This window comes from Cyprinus carpio, chromosome A25 (assembly GCF_018340385.1).
Source record: "Cyprinus carpio isolate SPL01 chromosome A25, ASM1834038v1, whole genome shotgun sequence".
NCBI classification, from domain to species: domain Eukaryota; kingdom Metazoa; phylum Chordata; class Actinopteri; order Cypriniformes; family Cyprinidae; genus Cyprinus; species Cyprinus carpio.
In genome coordinates this window covers 7,647,725-7,671,443 of record NC_056596.1, presented here as the reverse complement: position 1 = coordinate 7,671,443, position 23,719 = coordinate 7,647,725, and the positions used below count along the sequence as shown (strand labels likewise).

General features: G+C 35.6%; 2 protein-coding genes across 2 annotated transcripts; both read right to left on the bottom strand.

Moving 5' to 3' along the window:
- Positions 1-166: 166 nt before the first annotated feature.
- Positions 167-5,278, bottom strand: LOC122135571 (SH3 and multiple ankyrin repeat domains protein 3-like). Its single transcript, XM_042715251.1, has 4 exons — positions 3,380-5,278; positions 2,751-2,902; positions 992-1,159; positions 167-445 (listed from the first exon to the last, which is right to left on the bottom strand). The coding sequence occupies exons 1-4, from the start codon at positions 3,468-3,470 to the stop codon at positions 269-271; spliced, it is 588 nt and encodes a 195-aa protein (XP_042571185.1). The 5' UTR covers positions 3,471-5,278; the 3' UTR covers positions 167-268.
- Positions 5,279-22,940, bottom strand: LOC122135572 (SH3 and multiple ankyrin repeat domains protein 1-like). Its single transcript, XM_042715252.1, has 4 exons — positions 22,416-22,940; positions 11,803-11,996; positions 9,199-9,402; positions 5,279-5,399 (listed from the first exon to the last, which is right to left on the bottom strand). The coding sequence occupies exons 2-4, from the start codon at positions 11,986-11,988 to the stop codon at positions 5,289-5,291; spliced, it is 501 nt and encodes a 166-aa protein (XP_042571186.1). The 5' UTR covers positions 11,989-11,996; positions 22,416-22,940; the 3' UTR covers positions 5,279-5,288.
- Between the last annotated feature and the right edge of the window lie 779 nt (positions 22,941-23,719).

Genomic DNA, 23,719 nt, shown 5'->3' with positions numbered 1-23,719 from the left:
AGGTTTTCCAGTTAACATAGTTCTATCATGCATTAAAACACATTTGTTGTTTTGTTTTGTTTTAAAGAAACCCCAAAATCCCAAATCCCAGTTTAATCCCAAAGATTAAAGTTTCTCAGAAAGTTTCCCTGCTGCACTCAATCTCAGCTCTGGCCCTGGGGCCATTGATTTTTCCCTCGAAACGTTATTGGTCCACAAAGAGAAAACGTTTTTTTATGTACTCTCCTATTGACAGCGTATTCTGTTGTATGATGCCAATAACCTCTGTTTATTGACTGTTTAAATGGAGCTGACTTTGGATCATTAAAGGTACAGTGTAAGTACATACCTGTTTGTACAGAGCGCAGATATGAAGAGCCGTATTCCCAGATGCATTTTCCACATGCATGTCAGCTCCGTAGAACAAGAGATGCTCCAGGTGCTGGATGTGGCCGTATCGACAAGCCTACCGTACAAATTGGAAACAACTACTTTCACACAGCATAACATTTTAGTGAGAAAAATGAGCAAACAGATCTTGTAACAGTTTGTCCTGAAAGAAAAGCTTTTGTAAGCCTTAAAATTCATACAGCAGCCTATGACAGATCCAAAAGTCTTTTGAAACATGAAAACACCATTAAGCCTTCAGTACGCTGCCATCTCATATTTTTCAAAGTGTCTAAAAGTAAACCAGACATGCAGCTTTTCCGTTTTCCCAGCAGAGTGTGATCAAAAACACCACGGAAACAATTTGACTGGCATCCTGCAGTCCACCTGTCGCAACACTAGATGTCAGTACGCCGTCACAACAGACGGACTTTATAATGCATTCAACTAGTTTGATCTTGTCATCTGTCCATTAATTGAACAAAGCTGCTGTCATATAAAACTGCAGCTCTATAACAACTTCCACAGATTCACTCCACTGATGCATAATTATATTACCATTTTTAGCCAAGAGAAAGCTTTTTCATTGACTGTCTCCAGCTAATAATGTGAAAGACAGTGGCACCTGGTGGATCTCATGCCAGCCGTTCTCATCATGGCATCCCACACTGGCATGGGCACGCAGTAGGACCTCGCAGCAGCTCGGGTCTCCCCCTACAGTCACTGTATGGTAGAGTGGAGTCAAGCTCTGCCGGTCCTTATAGTCTGGAGAAGCTCCCAAATCCAACATAGTCTGCAAAGGGAAAAGAGGATTAGGTTTCCTTCAGAGAGGAAAATACACCATATACGATATTATGATTATGTTTAAGCAGAGCCTTGTTTTTTGGAAGGGTCTTAAAGAATGAAACGACTGTTTTTTCTTGTCTGCTGCCTTTCACGCCAAGGCTCAGGATAGTTGCTAGTGATGGGTTTGGGACTGTGTGTTGGGACTTCTTCAGCTTTTTTAATGTCCCTGTGTGTCAAGCCAAATTAAAAATAAAGGCTTCTTAGCTTTTACACTACAGTACTGTTTAAAAGTTTGGGGTTGGTAAAAGATTTAATTGTTTTTGAAAGAAGACTCTTATGCTCACCAAGGTTGCATTTATTTGGCGAAAAATACATATTTTTTACAGTTTTCTATTTTAATATATTTTGATTTTAATGTTATTTATTCCTGTGATGGCAAAGCTGAATTTTTAGCATCATTATTCCTGTCTTCAGTGTCACATGATCCTTCAGAAATCATACTAATATGCTGATTTGCTGCTCAATAAACATTTCATATTATTAGTATCAATGTTTAAAGTTGTGCTGAATTATTTTTTTCTTTTGGAGAATTCAAAACAACAGCATTTATTAAAAATTTGGAAATCTTTTGGAAAATTATAAATTTACGGTTACTTTTGATTCATTTAATGCATCCGTGCTGAACTGCATTCACTGTATTAATTTCTTTACAAAAATAAAAATAAAATAAAATCCAACTGACCCCAAACTTTTGAATGGCACTGTATATCAGAAAAAATATTTTTGTTTTGAATTATTATAACCTATCATTTAACATTCACTTAACATTTTGGTTGTCAAACACAATAAATCTTATAAAGCATAACAAATATTATAAAACTTATCAAACCTACAAATTTAAGTACTCTGCAAAAACATATGTGAACATGTATGTAAAACAATACATATGCATGTAAACAAATGTGCTTGGTTTTTTTTTTATAGATAATGTCTGTTGTTTTTTTTTTTATTCAATTTTACACAACCAAGCAGTTTTACAAAAGTACATTTTAGTTTCATAACTAAATGATTACAAGTTCTTTTTCCTTCTAAAATTACAAAACCCAGCCACTCAGTAATAAAAATAGGAAATCTATGGCTCTAGCAGTTCGAATTGACATAAACTAAGATTCTGCATGAAGCTATTTTAAGTAAACGGCCAGCAAGCAATATACTGCAAGAGCAACAGCAGACAGGAAAATATATTTTACAATATTCAGGGCACAAAACAGTAGTACATCAGCAGTATTATTTCCAATTGTTGTCAAGGGAAGAAAGCAACAATGTAATAAAGAAAAAAAAAAAACTTAATTACTGAATCATTGTTAAATAAACAAAACAGAGTGTGCTTTGAATAAAATTACAATATGTCAAAGTAATAAATGTAAACTGTAAACTCAGCAGCACTACTGACACTGTAAGATGTCACTGTACTGCTCTCTGTTAGATAAGAAGCAGTCATTCTTACAAAAAAAAAAAAAAAGTGACAATCAAAGAAGAGGATCACTCTAACACAGCCATAAACTCATGCCGCCGTTTTGGATGAGGTCATTTATTACCTTAAGAGCTATCTGGTTCTTTGCCCTGGCTGCTTTGTGCAGGGCAGTCATCCCATCCCGAGAGCGAAAATCTAAATGAGCCCCACCGTTTTTCAATGTCACTATAATCTCCACCATATTGTCCAGGTGGGCCGCAAGGGTTAGTGGAGTCTCTGCAGACCAGAAACACAAAAACAAGTTCATTTAAATGCATTAGGTACATCTCTCTTGATAAAAGCAAGATATTAGTCAAGGGATGTGTATGTTTCATCAAAACAATAATTTGATATGTATAATATTGGACTATATTGGATTTCTGGCATTACAGTTGTGATATCTAAATGACATTGTGAGACCGTAATTACGTCTTTATTTGTGACTATAGACAATGTAAATTTAAAGATAAAGTAAAATTTGGGGTCAGTACTTTTTTTTTTAATTATTATTATTTTTTTACTTTTATAAGATATTCATAAGATTAAATCAGTGAGTAAATATGTTACATATTAACTGCTGAAATACAATGTAATGGTCTGACTACACCATATCAGTTAAAAAGCAAACAAAATAATGGTGCAGTAAAGTAATCATTCTGGAACTGTAGTCCTTTATGTGCAATTCTGTAGGTTATCAGATATGGCATCCCGTACCACCAGTATCAGGGTCATGATAGTTGGGGTCCAACCCTCTCTCCAACATATTGGAGACTTTGTCCACCTGATGATGCTGGATATATTCCATAAATTTCCTCAGGTTGACTAAAAGAGGTTCGAGAGAGAACGAGAGTGCAGGTGAGGTTAAACGAGAAACAATGACAGCTAATGATTGAGGAGGAAGTTAAGGAACAGGAGCGAGTGATGGAAATGAATGGTTGACAAGTGTGAAGGGTCTCTGCTCACTTCCTCTCTCATGTTGAGATCTCTGGGACACACATGCTGCGATACAAGGCTAGATAAAAATAGATAGGAGAGCAGCTCCCAGTACAGAGACATCAGAGAAAGAGAGAGAGAGAGAAAGATAGAGCACAGCTGATTTGGCAAGGCAAAGAGTTAGAGACCACTTGGCAAGCTACGGCATGCTACGAACACAGATCAACGCACCTCAACTCTTACGCACAACCCAGTACACACACGAAGACCTCCAACACAATAGAGTAAGTGCCATACTCGTACAAAACATTAGAGTTTGTATTATTTAACTTCTGGATCCTGTCCTACCAACACTACCTATCAATAATTCATACCTCGACGCTAGCTAACTACTTTAAACCCATTAGGCTAACTACAATGTAGAGATGTCACCTAGCACAATGACAACATTCACATCCTCTTACACTCTAAAAAGTATTTTGTCAGTGTTATCTTACAAAAATCACCTAAAACTGGCTTATTCATTCACAAATATTACATTTCAACAAACTTCTTTCACTGTGTCTGCCATGTTTTCTCACTGACACACCTAAAAAAACTCTAAGCTCGAAGAAAATCCAGAGTTTCCCTTATAATTAAGACATGGTTGTGGCATTAATGTGCATTAAACTTTTAAATGCAATATTTCCTAAATAACTTGAATGCGCCATGAGTGCCTAAAAGCAATCATTTATGCGCCAGCCGAGCAACTGCCATTGAGTTCAAACAGCCTGCTTTCTATAGTTATTACAGTTCTTCTTGGGTTATGGCAATAAAAATTATTTTTAAGAGTCAGATCAGGTAGAAATATATCTTTGAGGTAACAACTACACCTTTTAATTTTTTATAATGCAGTCAGATTTTAAAAACAAACCCCTCTAAGCATTTGCCTCCACTGCATGTATAATGCACTGATATTCCATATGATCTAAGGTGACTATCTGTTCCTCTGAAACAACTATGTACACAAAGATGTTCCTACGTCATCCTTTACAAACCCTGGTGGCTTATGGAGCTGTAATATAATAACTTATTAAGGGAGCTTGAAAGCTCAGAGCAATGAGAGGGAGAATTTTTAATGCTGAGGGAAGCAGTGCGGAGACGGGAGATAAATAGGATGAGCAATAAAGAGGAAGAGATCGAGCACAGCACAGGACATACAGTACAGTGCTGGAAGAAGTCGGCAATTAAAACTTGGTTCGGAGCTTTGGGGCTGCTTTTAAGGGAGGGGCGTGGAATAACCTCCTCTAGTGATTGCAAAAAACACTCATGACCACAGAGAAAAAACTGGCCGAATCACTAAAACGTCAACATCAATGACCATCTCGACCCGAAAATCCTGCTAAGTCCAAATGTATGTAAATGCTCCGGTCTCCTGCATTATTTAGCAGCAGACTCTAGACTGATTGCTGTATGTTAGATATTCATTCCTAGCGACTGAATATAAAAAGCAAGATTTTTAAACATTTCTTTCCTGTTTTAACAGTTGTATCCTAAGATGCCCTCTCCTGCTTGCAATTACGCTAATAGCTTTCATTTGATATGTAAGTAAAAGACATAATTATCATAATGGAAACAAGTTAATCACCACCTGTGCATCAAAAATACACACATTTTTGAGAAATATGCATATCAGGCTAATCGACATATGTCACAGCAACATTTTTTCTGAAAAAAAAAAAAGTCTTACCTGTGTGTGGAGTTTTTCTATTTGCTTTTCATTGACGTTTGGCTGCTGGTACACTCTAGTCTTGTAACGGAACTGAAACAATTAAATCGGAGGGAAAAATACATTCTGTTTATATGCTATATTGGATTAATTTAGAAATTAATATCATCTTTAAATATTCAGTTTAACCAAATAAACATTTTGACGTGAAATACACTAACAATAACCTAGAAATAATAATGCATTATCCAAAACGTTCCATGTTACTGCTACAAAAAAAAAAAAATGGATTACAAATATCATGGTACATTAATAAGACAATTACTTAGTACCCTATTTTATATCAGAGTACTACAGTATTATGGTACCATCAAGTTTTTTTGTAAGCAAGACGGCATTCAAATAATGTCTTTAAATAATTTATATAAACCTTAGTTCAAACAAATGATAAAATAGAAATATGTTTCATTATACTGCATTTGTAGCTCTTCTTGGCTGGTTGTTGCCTTGATAGTAATATGATTATATCAGGCCCTGAGGCTTGAATGAACATACAGGAGAACTACAAATGGTTTCTGTTACACCAGCCTGACATCAGCCTTTTCACAGAGAGAGCTGAGAATGCTCTTGTACAGAATGCACATCTTAAAGAGTGACGCCAGCCTCATATCACTGCACTGGTGGCAATTTATAGCAGTTATCATCACTGTCAAATCTATTTTGTCATTGGGATCATCCTTGACATAAATCATAAATATGAATGGATATTTATACTCACAATTAAATTATTTTGACTACTTATATTAAGTCTGCAGAGAGAGATTACTGTTCATGCTGATTACCACAAAAACTACTAAGACTAAAATAAGGGTTTTAATAAATAAACCATTTTGCCATTGTGATTATCCTTGATATAATAATTTTGAATGGACATTTGTACTCATTTAATACTCAATTAAATTATTTTGATCATTATTAATTATTGTTCATGTTGATTACAACAACGAAAATAATTCAGATTTTTCTTTAACTGTAAAAATTAATAAATATTAAATAATTAAAAAAAACTAAAAATACAATAATAAAATCTATGTGTACAGTAATGCATTTACAATGGAAGTCTATGTAAGTATATAACACTCACAATAAAATTACAACTTTTTTGATAATTATTAATGATTGTTCACATGTATTATCAATTCTGTTGATCGATTAATTGTGGAAAAAAAAGCATGTTAAAAAATTAAAATAATTAAATGAAAAAAAAAACAATTAAAAAAACTGATCCTCCTTGACATAATAAATATGCATGGTCATTTATTCTCACAATAAAATTATTCTGGTTACTTTTATTAATTATTGTTCATGTTGGTTACCACAGAAAACCAGTTTAATTTGTTTAAAACAAGCAAAAAGCAAAAATAAATAAATAAATGACTAAATAAATAACAATAAAACAATGATATAAGCCGTTACAAAAAGAGAACTGGAGCGCTGCTGGAATCCCTTGTATCCTCTGGTGCTCTTGGAAGGGTTAAATGTAGAAAAAGATTTTGGAAAAAAATCCAAGTCCAGGCACTCAATAGGATGCAAAAGTTAAAAAAAGCCTTTAATAGTTTGGCTAAAGCATTAAAACACCAACGCGTATCGGCCCATTGGCCTTCATCAGGGTGTTGGTAACAAACAGACAGAATCACGCAAATACTTATAGTTGCATTGGTTTCAGGTGTGCCACTCTGGTACTTGCAACAAAATTTTTGGCCACTAGAGGCAATAGTTCAGATAATGGCTAATACCAAAGGTCAAACCATACAAATACAAGATAAGGGATCTCCAAGTGGAAAAAAAAAAAGAGTAACACCTACATACACACAACTTGAACACCACACAATTATACCCCAAAATACAATAAATATTCACAGACTAGTTACCCATCTTACTTCTGAATTCATTGTCAATTTAGTCTGGACTATGATTTACACACACTATTAACTTTCTTGATCTACGGATCTCAAAAGATAATGAGGGATTCTTACATACATCTATCTTCAGAAAGTCAACAGATCGTAATACCTTGCTGCATGCTAATAGTTTTCATCCCCCATGGCTTATTGATAACATATCCTTTGGACAGATCCAGAGACTAAGGCGTATATGTGATTCAGATCAGGATTTCCAGTATCAGTCTTTGGATATGCAGCGGCGTTTTCAACAAAGAGGTTATCAAACAAAAAACTCTTGTTCAAGCTCATAATCGAGCCCAATTACTTGAAAGGAAGAGCTTGCTTCAGTCTAGACCCAATAGAGTATCAACACAGAAACCCTATTTTGTCACTCATTACAGCAAGGAGGCTGTCCAGATTAAACACATTATAAAGAAAAACTGGAACATTATTGAATGTGACCCGACTTTTACGGGAAATATTCACACGGAACCCCCTGGAATCAGTTTTAGGAGGGCCCCCACACTTAAGGACAAGCTAGTAAGAAGTTACCTCCCTGCTCCTAAACGTGAAACTTGGCTTCGTCAACCCAAGGGTAACTTTCCTTGTGGTAATTGTAATTATTGTGAGAATATTGCTAAAACTGACAAATTTATGGATGTTTTTAGCAATAAGACTTACACTATTAATAGTTTATAAATTGCAATTCTACCCATGTTGTTTATCGTTTAGAGTGTACTTGTGGCTGTTTTTATATAGGCCTTACTAAAAGGAGACTAAGAGACAGGGTAGCTGAACATAGATATGCCATTCGGACTGGAAATATGAACTATCCAATGGCCAAACATTATATAGACGCAAAACATGGGAGTGATTCGACCCTAAGAGTAGTGGGCATTGAGGCTGTTCGCCTGGATGCCAGGGGTGGGGATATCATCAAACGCCTTAAACAAAGGGAGACATATTGGATCTATTCCTTGAGGGCCACCAGTCATCCAGGTCTTAATGAAGACTTTGACCTCTCACCTTTTTTGTAAAGGTTGTGTCTCAATAGGGACAGTGTATTGTTGTCCGTGAATGTTGACTGTTCTTTTAATGTACTGTAATGCCCATAATAATATTTTTTCTCCTGTTGTTTTAGAACTATCTTGACAATGAATTCAGAAGTAAGATGGGTAACTAGCCTCTACACATTTATTGACTTCAGGGATATAATTGTGTGGAGTACACAAGATGTTTGTATTGGTGTTACTCTTTTTTTTCCACTTGGAGATCCCTTATCTTGTATTTGTATGGTTTGACCTTTGGTATTAGCCATTATCTGAACTATTGCCTCTAGTGGCCAAAAATTGTGTTGCAAGTACCAGAGTGGCACACCTGAAACCAATGCAACTATAAGTATTGCGTGATTCTGTCTGTTTGTTACCAACACCCTGATGAAGGCCAATGGGCCGATACGCGTTGGTGTTTTAATGCTTTAGCCCAACCATTAAAGGCTTTTTAACTTTTGCATCCTATTGAGTGCCTGGACTTGGAATAAATTCAAAAATCACATACTACAATGATATAAGCCGTTTACACTAATACACTGTCAATGGAAATCTAGGGGACAATACTGGAGGGCTTTAAAGCAGAAATGCAAAGCTCACATATTTGGTAAAGTGCTTAAATGGATTGTTTCATACAAAAAACAATGTGTGCTATTTGAGCTTTAAAATTGTCCAAATCTTCCTTTCAGTGACGGCACTACTGTTCTAGGCAGATTAACTTCTAGTTCAGCATCTACCAGCATAATTCCTGTGGATATTTGTGGAAGTACTTTACAGATAGTGATGTCCCATGCCCCTTTCTGGTATCCTTGCACATACAGTATTGTGTATAAGTTACATCATGGATCAAGCTTAAGTTGACTCTGCAACATTCAAAGCAACAAACTAGTGACACATTACCTCAAGGGTTGGAATGCCTTTACTGGTGGATAGTGGATAGTCTCTCAGGGGTCGTTCTTCCTCCAGGAAACCACTCTCCCTCCCATCCACCGCTGGCTGGAAGAGCCCGTAGTTGAGCACATCCCTCAGACTCTGTGTGAGTGTACACAGGATCTGCTGCTTAGCAACCCATACTGTGGCATCAGGACTGAACCTCATGGATTTCTGGCAAAGCCACAGAGAAAAAACAAAAGAGAGAGAGACAGAGAAACGCTCTATCAGGCCATAGCAGGTGTACAGATTAACTAGGGGAAAAACATTTGTGTGCTAAAATGTTCAAAAGGGAGAAAACAACAGGAGAAAACACAAATCATGTTTTATGACGTTATTTGGTGTTGGCTGACTGACAGAATTACATTTTATAATAAACATAAAAATTAAAAGGGTTATATCATAAAAATTTTTAGCATTTTTTTTGGGTCCCTAAGGTCATTATTTAGTTTCTCATGAACATTTTCAACCCTCATTTTGACCTTACAAATTAAACAATAATAAGCTTTTAGCTGCAGTCACATTAGGGAAATGTCAATAGGCAGAAAAGATCGATTGTCTATTGTCAATAGTGCAGCAATGTATGAAACAGCTCACACAGAAGTGTCTTTCAAACCAAGTAGCTTTCGGTTGATCAGCTTGAACATGTTGCGAAATCTGGTGGAGAAATCTTTCGCCCTCATGCAAAATTCCCCTTAGCATTGATTCCTACTGAAATGACTGTATTTCGCCCATGAAAATCTGCAGAACAGCTGTAAAAGTGATGGCACCTTAAAAGAATTGTAATTTTCCTAAGGGTGTAGTAATGTACTCACCCTCAGGCCATTCAAGGTGTAGATTAGTTTGTTTCTTCATCAGAACAGATTTTGGAGAAATTTAGCATTACATCACATGCTCACCAATGGATCCTCTGCAGTGAATGGGTGCCGTCAGAATACAAACAGCTAATAAAAACATCACAATGATCCACAAGTAATCTACACTCAACTTCAAACCATTGCTTCATGCTAAAATACAAGTCCTCTATCTATAATATTGCTTTCACCAGTGAAACAGTCGTCTTGTTTGAATCAGGGGAGAAATGTGCAGAGATCAAGCGCTATTTATATGTGAAAACAATCCAAAACAATTCTAATCTAATATGTCAGTGAATTACGAGGACAACAAGAACAGCAGGGGGTGGACTTTTACACTGGAGTTGTGTGGATTATTGTGATGTTTTTATCAGCTGTTTGGTCTCTCATTCTGACGGCACCCATTCATTACAGAGGATCCTTTGATGAACAAAAGATGTAATGCTAAATTTCTCCAAACCTTATTCGATTAAGAAATCTTCTGATAAACTATTCCTATAACTGTATATTTAAAGCCACATGAAATAAAATGGAGTTTAATGTATTTTAGTCCATGCAGGCTTTGAATTAATTTATATGCTAGTATCGAAAGCTCCTAAATACTGATAAAATGCACTTTCACCAGCAAGCATTTAAAATTTACTCTTTTTCACATCAAACTATAAATACTGATGATTAATCCTGCACTGCACAGGTGTTTGTCCAATCAAATTCTATCTGAGAATGCTTGTTTTCTTGGGATACTTTAAAAGAATACTTTTATTTGAATAATAGCATCTTTGGCTTTTAGAACTAATAAAATCTATCCTACCTCCTCTTTATTCCCTCACCGTGACTGAGATATTGTGGTATTGTTGACACGTAAATGGTATTGCTGACATGTAAATGCAGAATATGGAAAGCTTGGATAATTGTAATGCTCAATAAATGTGACACTGACAATAACTTGCACAATATACTAACCATAACCACATCAGCTATGTGCAAACACAATTCAATCCTCTGCTTCCTCCAAAAAGAACAGTTTCAGTAATAACAGATACAGATATTTTTAAACAACTTGCTCTGAGAGAAAGCAGTAAAAATGGTTTCCCTAAGTGTTTTTTGGTTTTAATTTTATGTACAATAAATTAAAATCTATACTATTTTTGGTCTGATTTGGTTTCAGTATTACAAATAGGGCTCTAATAGACAGCATGTATTTGCCATAAATGATACTTATTTTATTAGAAGGTTTTAAAAAACTGTTGTATTTCACTGGTGTTTTTATGGATTTAAAAAGTGTGATTTCGGGATATTTTTCATATTAATTTTTTAATTTATCCTGCTTGCTTGAGTGTTACTGCAAAGGAATAACCAATAAAACTGTTACCTTAACCTAAGGAAAACACCTGTGTTAAATGACTCTACATGATATTGCTTTTCTGAACTTTCTTCATTTAAAGCATGACAATGTAATTTTCTACTTTACATGCATGAAATAGGTCAAAAATACTTGTTGCCTATCCCACTTGAATACATTCCATTTTCTTAGTTCACTAAAACCCAAACAGCTCTCTAGAGAAGTCTGAAACTGTAAAAGGGAAGCAATTCATTGTAATAATATAATTTAGAAAGATCCATATGGCACAACAGCCTGGGGTGAAACAGAAGTGTTTGTTTGTATGCATGCGTGTGTGTGTGTGTGTGTGTGTGTGTGTGTGTGAGTGAGTGAACGCACAGACTGCTGCAGGTCAGGGATGACCACACAGATGACTATTGTGTCTCGCAGGCTGTTGTCCAGTCGGGCACTGGTAGGTCGATCCAGCCTGGGAGGCTCATCTCGGGAGCTGTCTGATTCCGAACTGACCGAGTCAGAGAAACTCTGAGCCATTTCCTCCTCGCTAGACATGGGGCTCCGCGGCATGATCAACACTGCAGAGAGAGAGCAAATTTTTTAATAAATACAACGGCATACACAATGTCTAAATTAAAAAACTAAAAGCAAATTAAACTAAATTAAACAAAATTAAGTATTAACTAATATCTAAATAATACATAAATAATATTAAAGAAATAAATACCCCCAATATGGTGGAAAATAAAAGAAAATTAATTAGAAATTATTTGCTTGTAAGTATTTTAAAGCAAAATTCCAGTATAACAAAATCTTGTAAAGGTGATATGCCGATAAACAATAATTATAATTTATGATTAGCATGAACTTTTAGCTTTTTATTAGAATTAATATTATTCTAATTCCCAAAAATACATCAAAAATCAAATAATTGTCTTTATAAAACAGGAGTAAAAATAAATAAAATAAAATAACAACTTTAGAATTAACTTGAAAATAAAATACTGGAAATAACTGGAATATAAATTGGAAAATAAAATGAAATATTAACAAATATGCTGTAAAATAAACTAGTTAAAATGATAATAACTGGAATAAAATAAATATAATGCATAATAACTTAAAGGGATACTTCACCCCAAAATGAACAAAAATAACGACTTTATTCAACAATTCCTTTGGCAGCAATCTGTTGTTGAATAAAGTCGTTATTTTTGTTTTCTTCGCTTACAAAAAGTGTTCCTGTCGCTTTATATAACCCAGATTGCACATCTGATGGCAGATGGAGTATTCTGATGACGACTTTCATACCTTTTATGGACCTTGATACTGTTATTTACTTTGCAGTCTATGGGACAGTCACAGGCCTCCTGGTTTTCCTCCAAAATATCTTAAATTGTGTTCCGAGATGAACGAAGCTTTTACGGGTTTGGAACGACATGGGGGTAAGTAATTAATGACAAAATTTTAAGTTTGGGTTGGAGTATCCCTTTAAATATAAACTGAACATAGAAAAACTAAACAAAACAACACAGTCAACTTAAGACCTCCAAGCGACAAAAACGGTTCTTGATTAGAAGTAGGTCCTTTGATGGACCAGCCTTTTGTCCAGCTTAGGCGACATCAGCTGAATAGGAAAGTCATTTCAGATGGTGGAGCAAGTTATTATATCTTGATAAAAGATTACCAAGACAAACTTGTCTTTAATTTGGAATAATGTGATTGAAGAATCATGCACAATAACACCAGGAGCACATCAATAAATTAAAAAGGCTTTAGTGCCTATTATTCCCAAACATAATATTTTCGTATTAATGTCTGGTCATTTAGATCCACTTGTTTATCTCTCTGTGGCCTTTTGTGAATTCACTGGGTTCACCAAATGTTTCTGAACAGTCCCTGTCTGCCCAGACTGAGCGTGTTTTTATTTCGTCTGCAGATGACTTTAGGAACGCAGCGGGACACTGAAATGTCAGACTGTATATCACATCATTTTAATATTTCTACTCCATCTTTTGGGTCTTTGCTACCTTGCAGGGATAACTGAACTGAATCACCAGAAGAAAATGAAAAGGCATTTATTACAAACTTGGTTAAATGAAAAGCCAGGCACATTTAACTTAAAATATACAGTGAAGTCATTAATTGCTTCTAAGTAGATCAAAGCAACATTATAGTGTAACGTAAATATGCAGCGTTTACATGCAAATAAAATCAACAATAATTTATTATGTAAAGGTTTGTATGCACTTTAAGTTGAAGCATATGAATGAATATAATTAGAATTCCCAAAAGACATCAAAACCCACATTGAGTGGCCTATTGTCTTTATAAAATGGAAGCAAAATTAAAATAAAAACTTTCAAATCACCTTGAGTGTCGTGTTGAATGACAGTGTAAGAAACCAAACAAAACATTAACTGAAAATTAATATTCTAAAAAGAACTGAAATATAAAATATAACATCATAAAATAATATAATAAAATATCAAATAAAATATTATAAAATTACAAAATAAATCTTAAAATTACCTTGCGTGTCCTATTGTTTTTATAAAATTACAGCAAAACTAAAAACAAAACAAAAAAATAAACAAAAACTTTAATATAAATTGGAAAATAAAATAAAATAAAATAATAAAAACTTTAAAATCACCTTGAGTGTCCTATTGTTTTTATAAAATCACAGCAAAACAAAAAACTAAACAAAACTGGAAAACAAAACACTAAAAAAAATTACAAATAAATTGAAAAATAAAATAATTAATATTTTGTTATAAATGAAATTAAATAAAATATATACAGTGAGGTCTTGAATCCTAAAACTGTGTTTATTTTTTTGCTAGAATTCCACTTTCTTGGGCTCACAGACTTTTGGACCCCATTGTATATTTTATTGCCTGTTTTTTTTTTTTTTTTTTTTTTTTTTTTTTTTTTTTATAGTGGACTTAAGGTTTCCAAAAGGGACAGATGGAGCTGTTTTCTGTGTTTTGGGTTAGCACACATCATATTCCTGAAGTGTACACAAGCGTTAGACATCACAACAGGATTTTGGTACGGCAAACAAAATGTCTGGATGTTTGGGGGAAGACCGTAAGCAATATCAGACAGTGACAGAGAGAGAGAGAGAGAGAGGCTCAGACAGTAACTAAAGCAAATAGGTCAGATGAAATATCTGACTAACGGCTCCTCGCTAAAGCTTAAATCACGGCATACGCAAACGAGACGAAGCGAGACAGCCAAAGATTAATTATTAGCACTCACCACATTCCTTGTGCATTTTGCCCCGTGAAAGGTTTGCAAATAATAAAATTGACCTTTCTGTGCTAGCACATCTTGATAATGCTAAACTACCATCTGTAGGTGATCTAATAACTGCTGTTGTTTAAAAACACCACTATGTGATGGTTAAGAGTGCTTTGTGTAAGAATATACTTGTACAATATGTTACACAACCTAGAAACTTGCAATTAGCTTATGTACTGTAATGTGTTAAAATAATGTTTATAAAATATACTTTAAATGCGGCCGTGCCTGTTAGCAAAACTGAGCACAGGGTTTCATACACTAAATGTTGCATGCAATAACACGCTGGTGAAAATCAGCCGGTGTCTCTCTCCCCAGTGGCTCAGTCAAGCAGCCCCGTCATTCATCAGGACTGTCAGTGTAGGTTTTCTTGCTTGACCTTTACAATCACCCACCACCAAGACAGGATTCAAGAGGCAGGAAGCATTTGTCGACTATCGCTTGAAGGGTACCACCAATTAAAACCTTACACCGTGGAGAGGAAATTGCACCCACATTCACTTTAGTGCTAAGAAGCTGCCAGCAGATTTAACTCATAACTCTAGTGTTGACAGAAAAACACACTGACACTCACAGAAGTCCTTTCACAGCCGTGTCATTGTGCGCTGGGTGATATATTGGTTTCCTGTGAAGTAAATATTATCCAGTTGTGGACATTTAAATAAATTACACAGTACAGGATTTCATCTTGCGGCATTAATTAGATATTATTTGCTTGTAAGGAGTTCAAAGCAACATTACAAGCGTAGCGTGCAATACAATCAACAAATATAAATACAATTTATTATGAAGAGATTAGCATGCACTTTAAGATGAGTGGTATACTGTTTTTATAAAAAGGCAGCAATAAAATAAAACAACTAAACTAAACTAAAAACAAAACATAAGCAAAGCAAGGCAAAACAACTACAAAAAAACAAAAACAAATCAAAACAAAGCATGAACAAAGTGAGGCAAAGCAAACAAAACAAAAATAAAAGACTGAAAAATAACAAAAAACAGAACAAAAAAGCATAAGCAAAGCAAAAACAAAACAAAAACAAATAAATAAAAGACTGGAAAATAACAAAAAGCAAAACAAAAAATGAAAAATTACTGCACTATAAAATAATATGATATTAGACTATATGATAATAATGATAAAACATTATATAAAATAAAATATTTACTAATATGGTGGAAAATAACATAATAAAATAAAATAAATAGCAACTTGGTGCACTAAAATAGAAAATATGGTCACAGATATGCATTTATCAACAGATAATGATGGCTTCAAATGTGGATTAACGATATACATTATATTTAATATTTTGGACATTACATACATGCAGAATCAAACACTAGATTACAAAACCATACACTGGATTTCCAGACTTCATTATTAGTTCAGAGACAATTTTGTTGTCTTACTATTTTGGTAATTATTTATTGCACCTGGTTATGCAAGATCATAATATACGGCAGCAATTCTCAAGAAGGAGAAAAAACTAGCACATACTGACCTAGAAACATAATTTTCTGTACTGTAATAAGTTAAAGTTTTGCATTTTCCCTGTTAACTTTAAAAACACAAAGCCCGATGTCGTTTCATTACAGCAATTATTTATTAAAGGTAATGCCAAAATATTCACTCTGAATGTCTGCCACTGTTGTCACGACAACTACTAAACACATTTGCATTGTTAACGTTAATGGAAGTGATGCATTAAGCACTGTCATAATGTTTGAGGCTTAAAACATGCGTCATGGCCTCATAACTTAATATCCTACACTCATCAAAGAAAAAGAGGAACACAAGAAGGATTCAGGATGGAATTAAGCCTCCCCTAATATCCTGAAAAACAACAGAAGATTTTTCTTCCTGAGATTTGTCGAAGAACATCTCATATGAAGCTTAGTTCACTTCTACATAGCCACTGTATCATTCTACAGCAGCAGTAGTGGTGAACACTAGGTTGCTCTCTTCCAAAAGCCTGCCTGAGGGCAGTCAAACTTGCTGTTTCAGAAACATGGACAGTACCAGGAACTGACAGCCCTTCGAGAGCTGAACCTTCCCATAAACAGCTTCTTTTTCTCTTTTTTTAAAGCATCTAATACTGTACCATTCATAAATCTATTCACAACCATTAATATTTCATAACCAATTTAATTCTCATCAAAAAGTACTGTGGATGTTGCATTAAAAGCTCTTGGGTTCATATTTATTTATTTATTTATTTATTTTTTGCAATATAGCAATTCCGGAAAAAAAGGAGCAGTAACTAGATTTTAGTGCTTGCTCATGCAAAACTCACCATTATAATGCTAGGATGGTTGCCAAGGCATTGCTAGTGTTCTAGATGAGCTAGGATGTTATACTGTAGGTGACTGCTGTTCAAAAGAGACCATGCTCAAGTATGTATTGCAATAAAAAGTGAACCTAAATAATATAATGATGTTACATGACGTGACATACAGCCAAGTATGGTGACCCATACTCAGAATTCGTGCTCTGCATTTAACCCATCCAAAGTGCACACACACAGCAGTGCACACACACACACACACACACACACCCAGAGCGGTGGACAGCCATTTATGCTGCAGCGCCCGGGGAGCAGTTGGGGGTTCGGTGCCTTGCTCAAGGGCACCTGAGTCGTGGTATTACCGGCCTGAGACTCGAACCCACAACCTTAGGGTTAGGAGTCAAACTCTCTAACCACTAGGCCCACGACTTCCCCTTGAATATTAATATTAAGCAGCACAGCTGTTTTAAACTTTACTGTATAATAATAAGAAATGTTTTCTGAGCACCAAATCAGCAGCATGTGACCCCGAAGACTGGAGTAATGGTGCTGAAAATTCAGTTTTGCCACAACAGCAATAAATAATGTTTGAAAACCTTAAAATAGAAATCAGTTATTTTAGATAATAGAAATATTTCAAAAATAGAGCTGCATGACAATTATTTTGCTCAAAAAACACAATTATTGTCATTTGATAAATTTCTTTTTACATTTCGCCATAATTATTGCACTTTCACGTAAGCACAAATCAAGAGAACATCAACTATGCATGGTTTATTTTACTTCATCTAAATTCCAGATTTATTATATTTAGGCCTATCAAATGATTTAACATACTCTCTATGAAAAAGTAAAACAGTGAAATTCCTAATATTAATTCCAATAACTTTAAATTAGGTACATGTTTTTTTTAATCAACATGAAGGCTTGTTACCAGTGCAAAATAACAAAAAAAGTTAAATGAAAAAAATAAAAGTTTTCAGGAAAAACAACCAGCTGGAATATACCGCAGATGATTATACTTAATAGAGAGACACAAAAATCATGAAATGATTAAAATAAGATTAATTATGCAGCCCTATCACAATATTTCCATTTTAGCTGTATTAAAAAAAATACAGCCTTTTTGAGCATGAGACTTCTTACAGAAACATTTAAAAAAATCTTCTGAACGATATTAGTGTAAGTTAACTGATTTTATTTCAAGTCAAAATATTATTTGTCATCACTGAATCAATCTAAATATGTAAGGTTCCAACAACAAAGTAAAAGGTTTAGATCACATAGCTCTTTAACAACTGCAGGTTACCACTTTTTAAAGTATTTAAAATATGGCCCGGCTCCCTCCTTCAAAGGGATTTCTTGCCCGTTTTATCATCCACCAGGCGACAGTCAAGTCCAATCGCTTAGAAAAGAAATAGGACAGCTCTCCTCAACAAACCACATGGTGTGTGCTATCATTCCTGTCCATGGCCATTAGATGCCATATTTGAATGAGCAATAGAAGTGACGCTTGCTTCTGTGAACTGTCTGGAAGGAGAAGGGTATAAAGTGTGGGTTTCATCTGGGCAAATGAGTAAACCACAGAGAAGAGAGGAGAGAAACAGAGCTGTGGGACTCAGAGGAGCAGGCGAGTGAGAAGGACAGATAAACAGAGAGGGAAAGTGGCATACAGAGGCGAAAAGAGAGGGAGAGTAACCTGGTGTCTTCACGGCAACACCACACAACTGTAAAATAGGGCAAGACTAGGACTAAAATATACGGTGGTGTGAGACTAGTAAAATCACAGCAAAGCAGTTCTGGAGCTGTCTGAACATCAGCGTTATAAACAAGCGAGGTGAAGCTGATGAAAAATAAATGAGAACCAAGGCCCAGTTCTATCACAACATGTCATCTACATTCAATCTGAGCTCATCGAGAAATCCGCAAGTCAATACGGGGAACAATTATTGCCCCCGGAGGACCGCCGCTGCTTTACACCATATCAGTAGAGTACAAACAATGGCAGTATATTGTTTCTCAGAGAGGTTTTCATCTTTTTATTCATCCATCCATTCAACCGCTCACTCTCTAGGGAAAATTAAATCAATTTTAGAGGCCCCATTTAATGATTCCTTCACTCCACATGTTGTCAAGTACATGCCGGTCCTTAACTGAAGAGCATATCATTTAATAATGAAGCCATCAGATCTTAATGAAATGCACTCATGTCCATTAATTTGATAAACGGCTATTCAGATGTAGTTTGCCATGATACAATCTAATTGTACTTTGAAGCAGATAAACCAAAAATAGTACTAAAATTACTTAAGCAACTTACTTAAGTTACTTTTTTTTTTTACTGAAATTCTCTAAACTGTATGCTCTGTAATTTTATACTCTTTGTTTCTACTGTTATTGTACTATACACAAACAAAAGGTTTTATAAATAAAACTACAACCATTAACAATTCAGTAAGAAACATTTTGCTGGGATGAACACAATAAGGGGTTTACAATAAATTATGGTAACAATATTGAATTTGAAGGGGTACATTTATATATATATAAAAAAAACACCCTAATTTAAACATAATTTAGCTTTGTTTACCTACTGACATCCTCTCTACAGTCTCCCTACATTAAATGTACATAGTGAAATGTACCGGTTCACTAGAATGTTCATATTTTCAAAAGCTATATTTGAGAAAAAGAGCTAGAATCGATTCAACAGAATGAAATGGACTTTGTAACCTTACATGAGGACCGTTCAGGAACCGAACCGACTCACTGGAATGAATTTGACTTTAAAATTCTAAGAGAGAAGTGACCATTTAAAATGAACCGATTCACTAGAGTAAAATGGACTTCCAAATGCTGCATTCAGTGTGAGATAGTGAGAAAGAAAGAACTGTTTGGGTGAGTACATTTGATAATTCCCTCAGCACAGACGTGGAAAAAGTAGCTCATGCTTGAAAACCTATACTACTTTTAGTTATTTCCTCTTCAATACTGCAGCTGCTATAAACCAGACAGACGGTCACAGACGGAGTCCTGGAATCATCTATTGGGCCTGCTTATGTACATAAATCGCTTAGAAGCCTGAAGTGGACAGTGTGTGGCTGCAAATCCAGTCTGCTAAAATCCCCCTCTCCGCTTCTTATCTCAGTGGGACACAGGATAACAGAGAGCTTCCAACCCCATCCCCATAGTGGATAGATTGTCACAGCCGCACAGCTGCAGCTCCTATTTGCTATAAGAAGAACCCTTGACCCGGATGCTTTAGATGCATCACAATACTGATAATGTTGTTTGTCTTCTAATTACCGTTTTCTGGAGGCAGTCTGACTGGGATCTTTTATGCTCAATCACAACAGCAATCAAACACATTGTGTTTTGAATGTTGCACGCTGGTCAAAAGCCCCAGTGACTGCCTCAGAAATGAAAAGAGAGCAATGATGTATTTATTAGGACTCTTGAGAGCAAAATCACATCTTGACATGTTGCAAGTACAGTAGGCTGAGATGGCAGCAGCAAAGGCAGAATTTGCTGAACGGAGCTGTCAGTGTATGTCAAGTTGAAAGCTGAGGTGGATTTCCTGTCTTCTGACAATCTCCTGTAGTCCTAAACTTAGCCTTTGGTATACAGTTTCTGAAGATAACTGAAGATAAATTCTCATCATGAAATTCGGTTTCATATCAAAACATCAGTACGCAAAGCAGAAAACACTTTTTGAAACCAGAACAATCACTGAACGTACTGATAAAGCCACTAGATGCTGCGTGGTTGAGTTAGGGCAAGATGTCTTTTAAAGTCTCCTGATACTTATCAAGGAAGATACAATGGATTGTGGCTCCGGAGGCCCTGAGAAGTGTCACTAGTGGAATCTGTCTTTTCCGTTGCTATGGAGTCGCAGGTTGGAAAGCCCATGAGACCAGCAGTACCCAAGCAGTGGATGGGAGAAAACCTGAATCTGCGCATAATGTGGCGTGTCTGAATAATGCTGACCTAAAAACTCTTTTAAGAGGCACATAAATTACTGTCAAAACTCCTAGAGGATTTTAAGTTCCCATGGGATGCTTGAGACACTTAGCTTTAAATTTTACAAACATCATTTTGGGGGTTTTGTTTTCTTTAATAAACAGGGTGTTTCCAGTTTAAAAGTATACAGTATGTAGATAAAAAGCATTAGTCTCCCACTTTCCATACTGCATTGTCTTCCTGCAAATGTGTTTATCTGCATCAGTTAAAGAACAACACTCTGGATATTCCAGTAAACTGGCAACAATTTGGCCATTTTGATATTAAGTAGTGTCACTTTGCATTAGACTTCCTCAAAATGTGATTATCTGTGTTACTCAAAGACTGATATGTCGGCTAAACTGATAAATCAGCCACTAAATGGCCATTTTGCAAATCAACATCTACCAACTATTCTGTCAATGAAAAAAAATGGATAATTTCTGCAAATATGTTTTTGTTCAGTTTTGAGGAAAATTAATTCATGTACACCTCGATTGCTATTATTGCATAGGTTCTCTGGAAGAACTAATTCTTGGTCATTCAGTCCTCATATGTTTCCCAATAATGACCGTTGCCCATGGCAACACTGTATAACTGACCTCATCTTATGTTTCCTACAGCTGTAGCCTATAAGCCTTTTGTCCTTAAGTAATATAACAAAAAGGAAATGTATATTATATATCAATATCAGTTCAATGATCATTGTTGCAAAATAAACCTATTCAAGCTGATAATTATCCTTCCTTACTTATATATATATAGGCCACTCTCTAGTTGGTATCAATAATTTAAAGAACATTTTCAGCTGACCAGTCCGTGTCTTAGCCTAGGCTAAGCTTCTTCTTAGCACTAAAAGTTTGTTACAAAATAATAAAATGGAATTAAATTAATATTTCTCAACACAAATCTGACTGATTAGGTATGGTTAGCATCACACATGTCATTGTCAAGAGGCTTTTTCTTCTCTCCTTCTTATATATAAGGTCTCTAAACTTTGGGGATCGTTTGTGCTTCCCAGTAATACAGAGATCAATTAAACCAACCTTTAAATTATCGATCTCACAGAAGAAAGTGCATTTTCTAGTTGTGTCTAAACATCTTTGTCAGATTCTATATATCCCATGCGTTGACTATAGAAGCAGCACAGCATGATAAAACGCTTTTGATATGTATTCTGTCTGTGATCAGGAGAGTTGCCAAGAGCTTGTCCGTCACCAGCCTCACATCTCCAGCATCACCAGCTCGTCAAGTGTGGGCTCTGTCCGACAATACAAAACTTCGAAGTTCCTTATCTTTGCGTTTAAAGTCCAAAAACCTATAATGAAGACTGCATTCGGTAATGAGGAAACTGCAGGGACTAAACGGACGCGTAGTGGAGAGAACACAAAGGTGCGTACTTACAGCATCAAGCGCACTTTCCCCTTCTTTGGCTCTTTATCAGTTATCCTTTGTCCAAAGGAATAGAAGTAGTCTCCGTAGAATCGCTCGGGTTTGTCGAGTAGTCCGAGCAGAGATGGGAGTGACCCCTTTAGCACTTCTTCGGGGGAAGAGGACTGTGTATTCCGCATGTGTGGACAGTGTTAAATGCGCAACATCGTCCCGAACGCGCAGCACACGCGCAGGAAATATTTGCGCTGGATTCAGGGGCTCTCCTGACCAGTGTATCCAGCACCAGAGGGGTTCACTAATGCAGGCGGGGCCACAGTCCCCGAGCGCACCTCCATCTGGGACAACAACGTTTGAATTGGCTGTTTGTAACATTTACAAGATTAAAAAAAAATGTACAAAATAAAAAAAAGACATTTTAATAAATTATACGTTTGTTTAATAAATAGTATTTATGTAAATGTTTTAGTATTGTACTTAAAATAGACTATAGATGATACAGTTTTAATACCATAACAGTCCCCAAGTATGTCATTTTTGCACATGCCCTCTCCTGAAAGCTGACCCTGATAAACTTAAAAAATTGATTGATAGATAGATAGACAGACAGACGGACGGACGGACGGATGGATGGATAGATAGATGGATAAGCATGTACAGATAGATAGATAGATAGATAGATAGATAGATAGATAGATAGATAGATAGATAGATAGATAGATAGATAAGCATGTACAGATAGATAGATAGATAGATAGATAGATAGATAAGCATGTACAGATAGATAGATAGATAGATAGATAGATAGATAGATAGATAGATAGATAGATAGAATGTATAATAGATAGAATGTATACTGAAGGAAGTGTATCATACAAGCTTAAAATCCAAAGTGGCTGGACTGATATCTTCCTCTTCTCAGCATGATAGATCCACTGTGTAGGAAGGGATTAATTAGTAAACACTCTTGCATTTAATCAGTACGTACAATCAGAAAGTTTGGTCTGTATCAGTACCCATGCATAAGGTAGGCTATTGAGCAACACTTCCGAACCTGAGCCAAACACTAGAAGATTGTGAATTTTGTGCGAAATAAAGGAGCAGCGAAATAAGATTTTAATAAGCATGAATAGATTTCATAATGGATCTGAGCCTACTCTCTTTTTCTCTTTCTCCCCCTCCCTCTCTCCCCATCTCTCTCTTTCTCTCTCTTTCTCTTGTTGTCTAGATGCATTAATCACTGTAACCTCCTAGATGTCTCCACCTTCATTTGTCTTTGATTTTTCCGTCAGTCAGAAGTGGGGCAGCGTCTGCAGTAA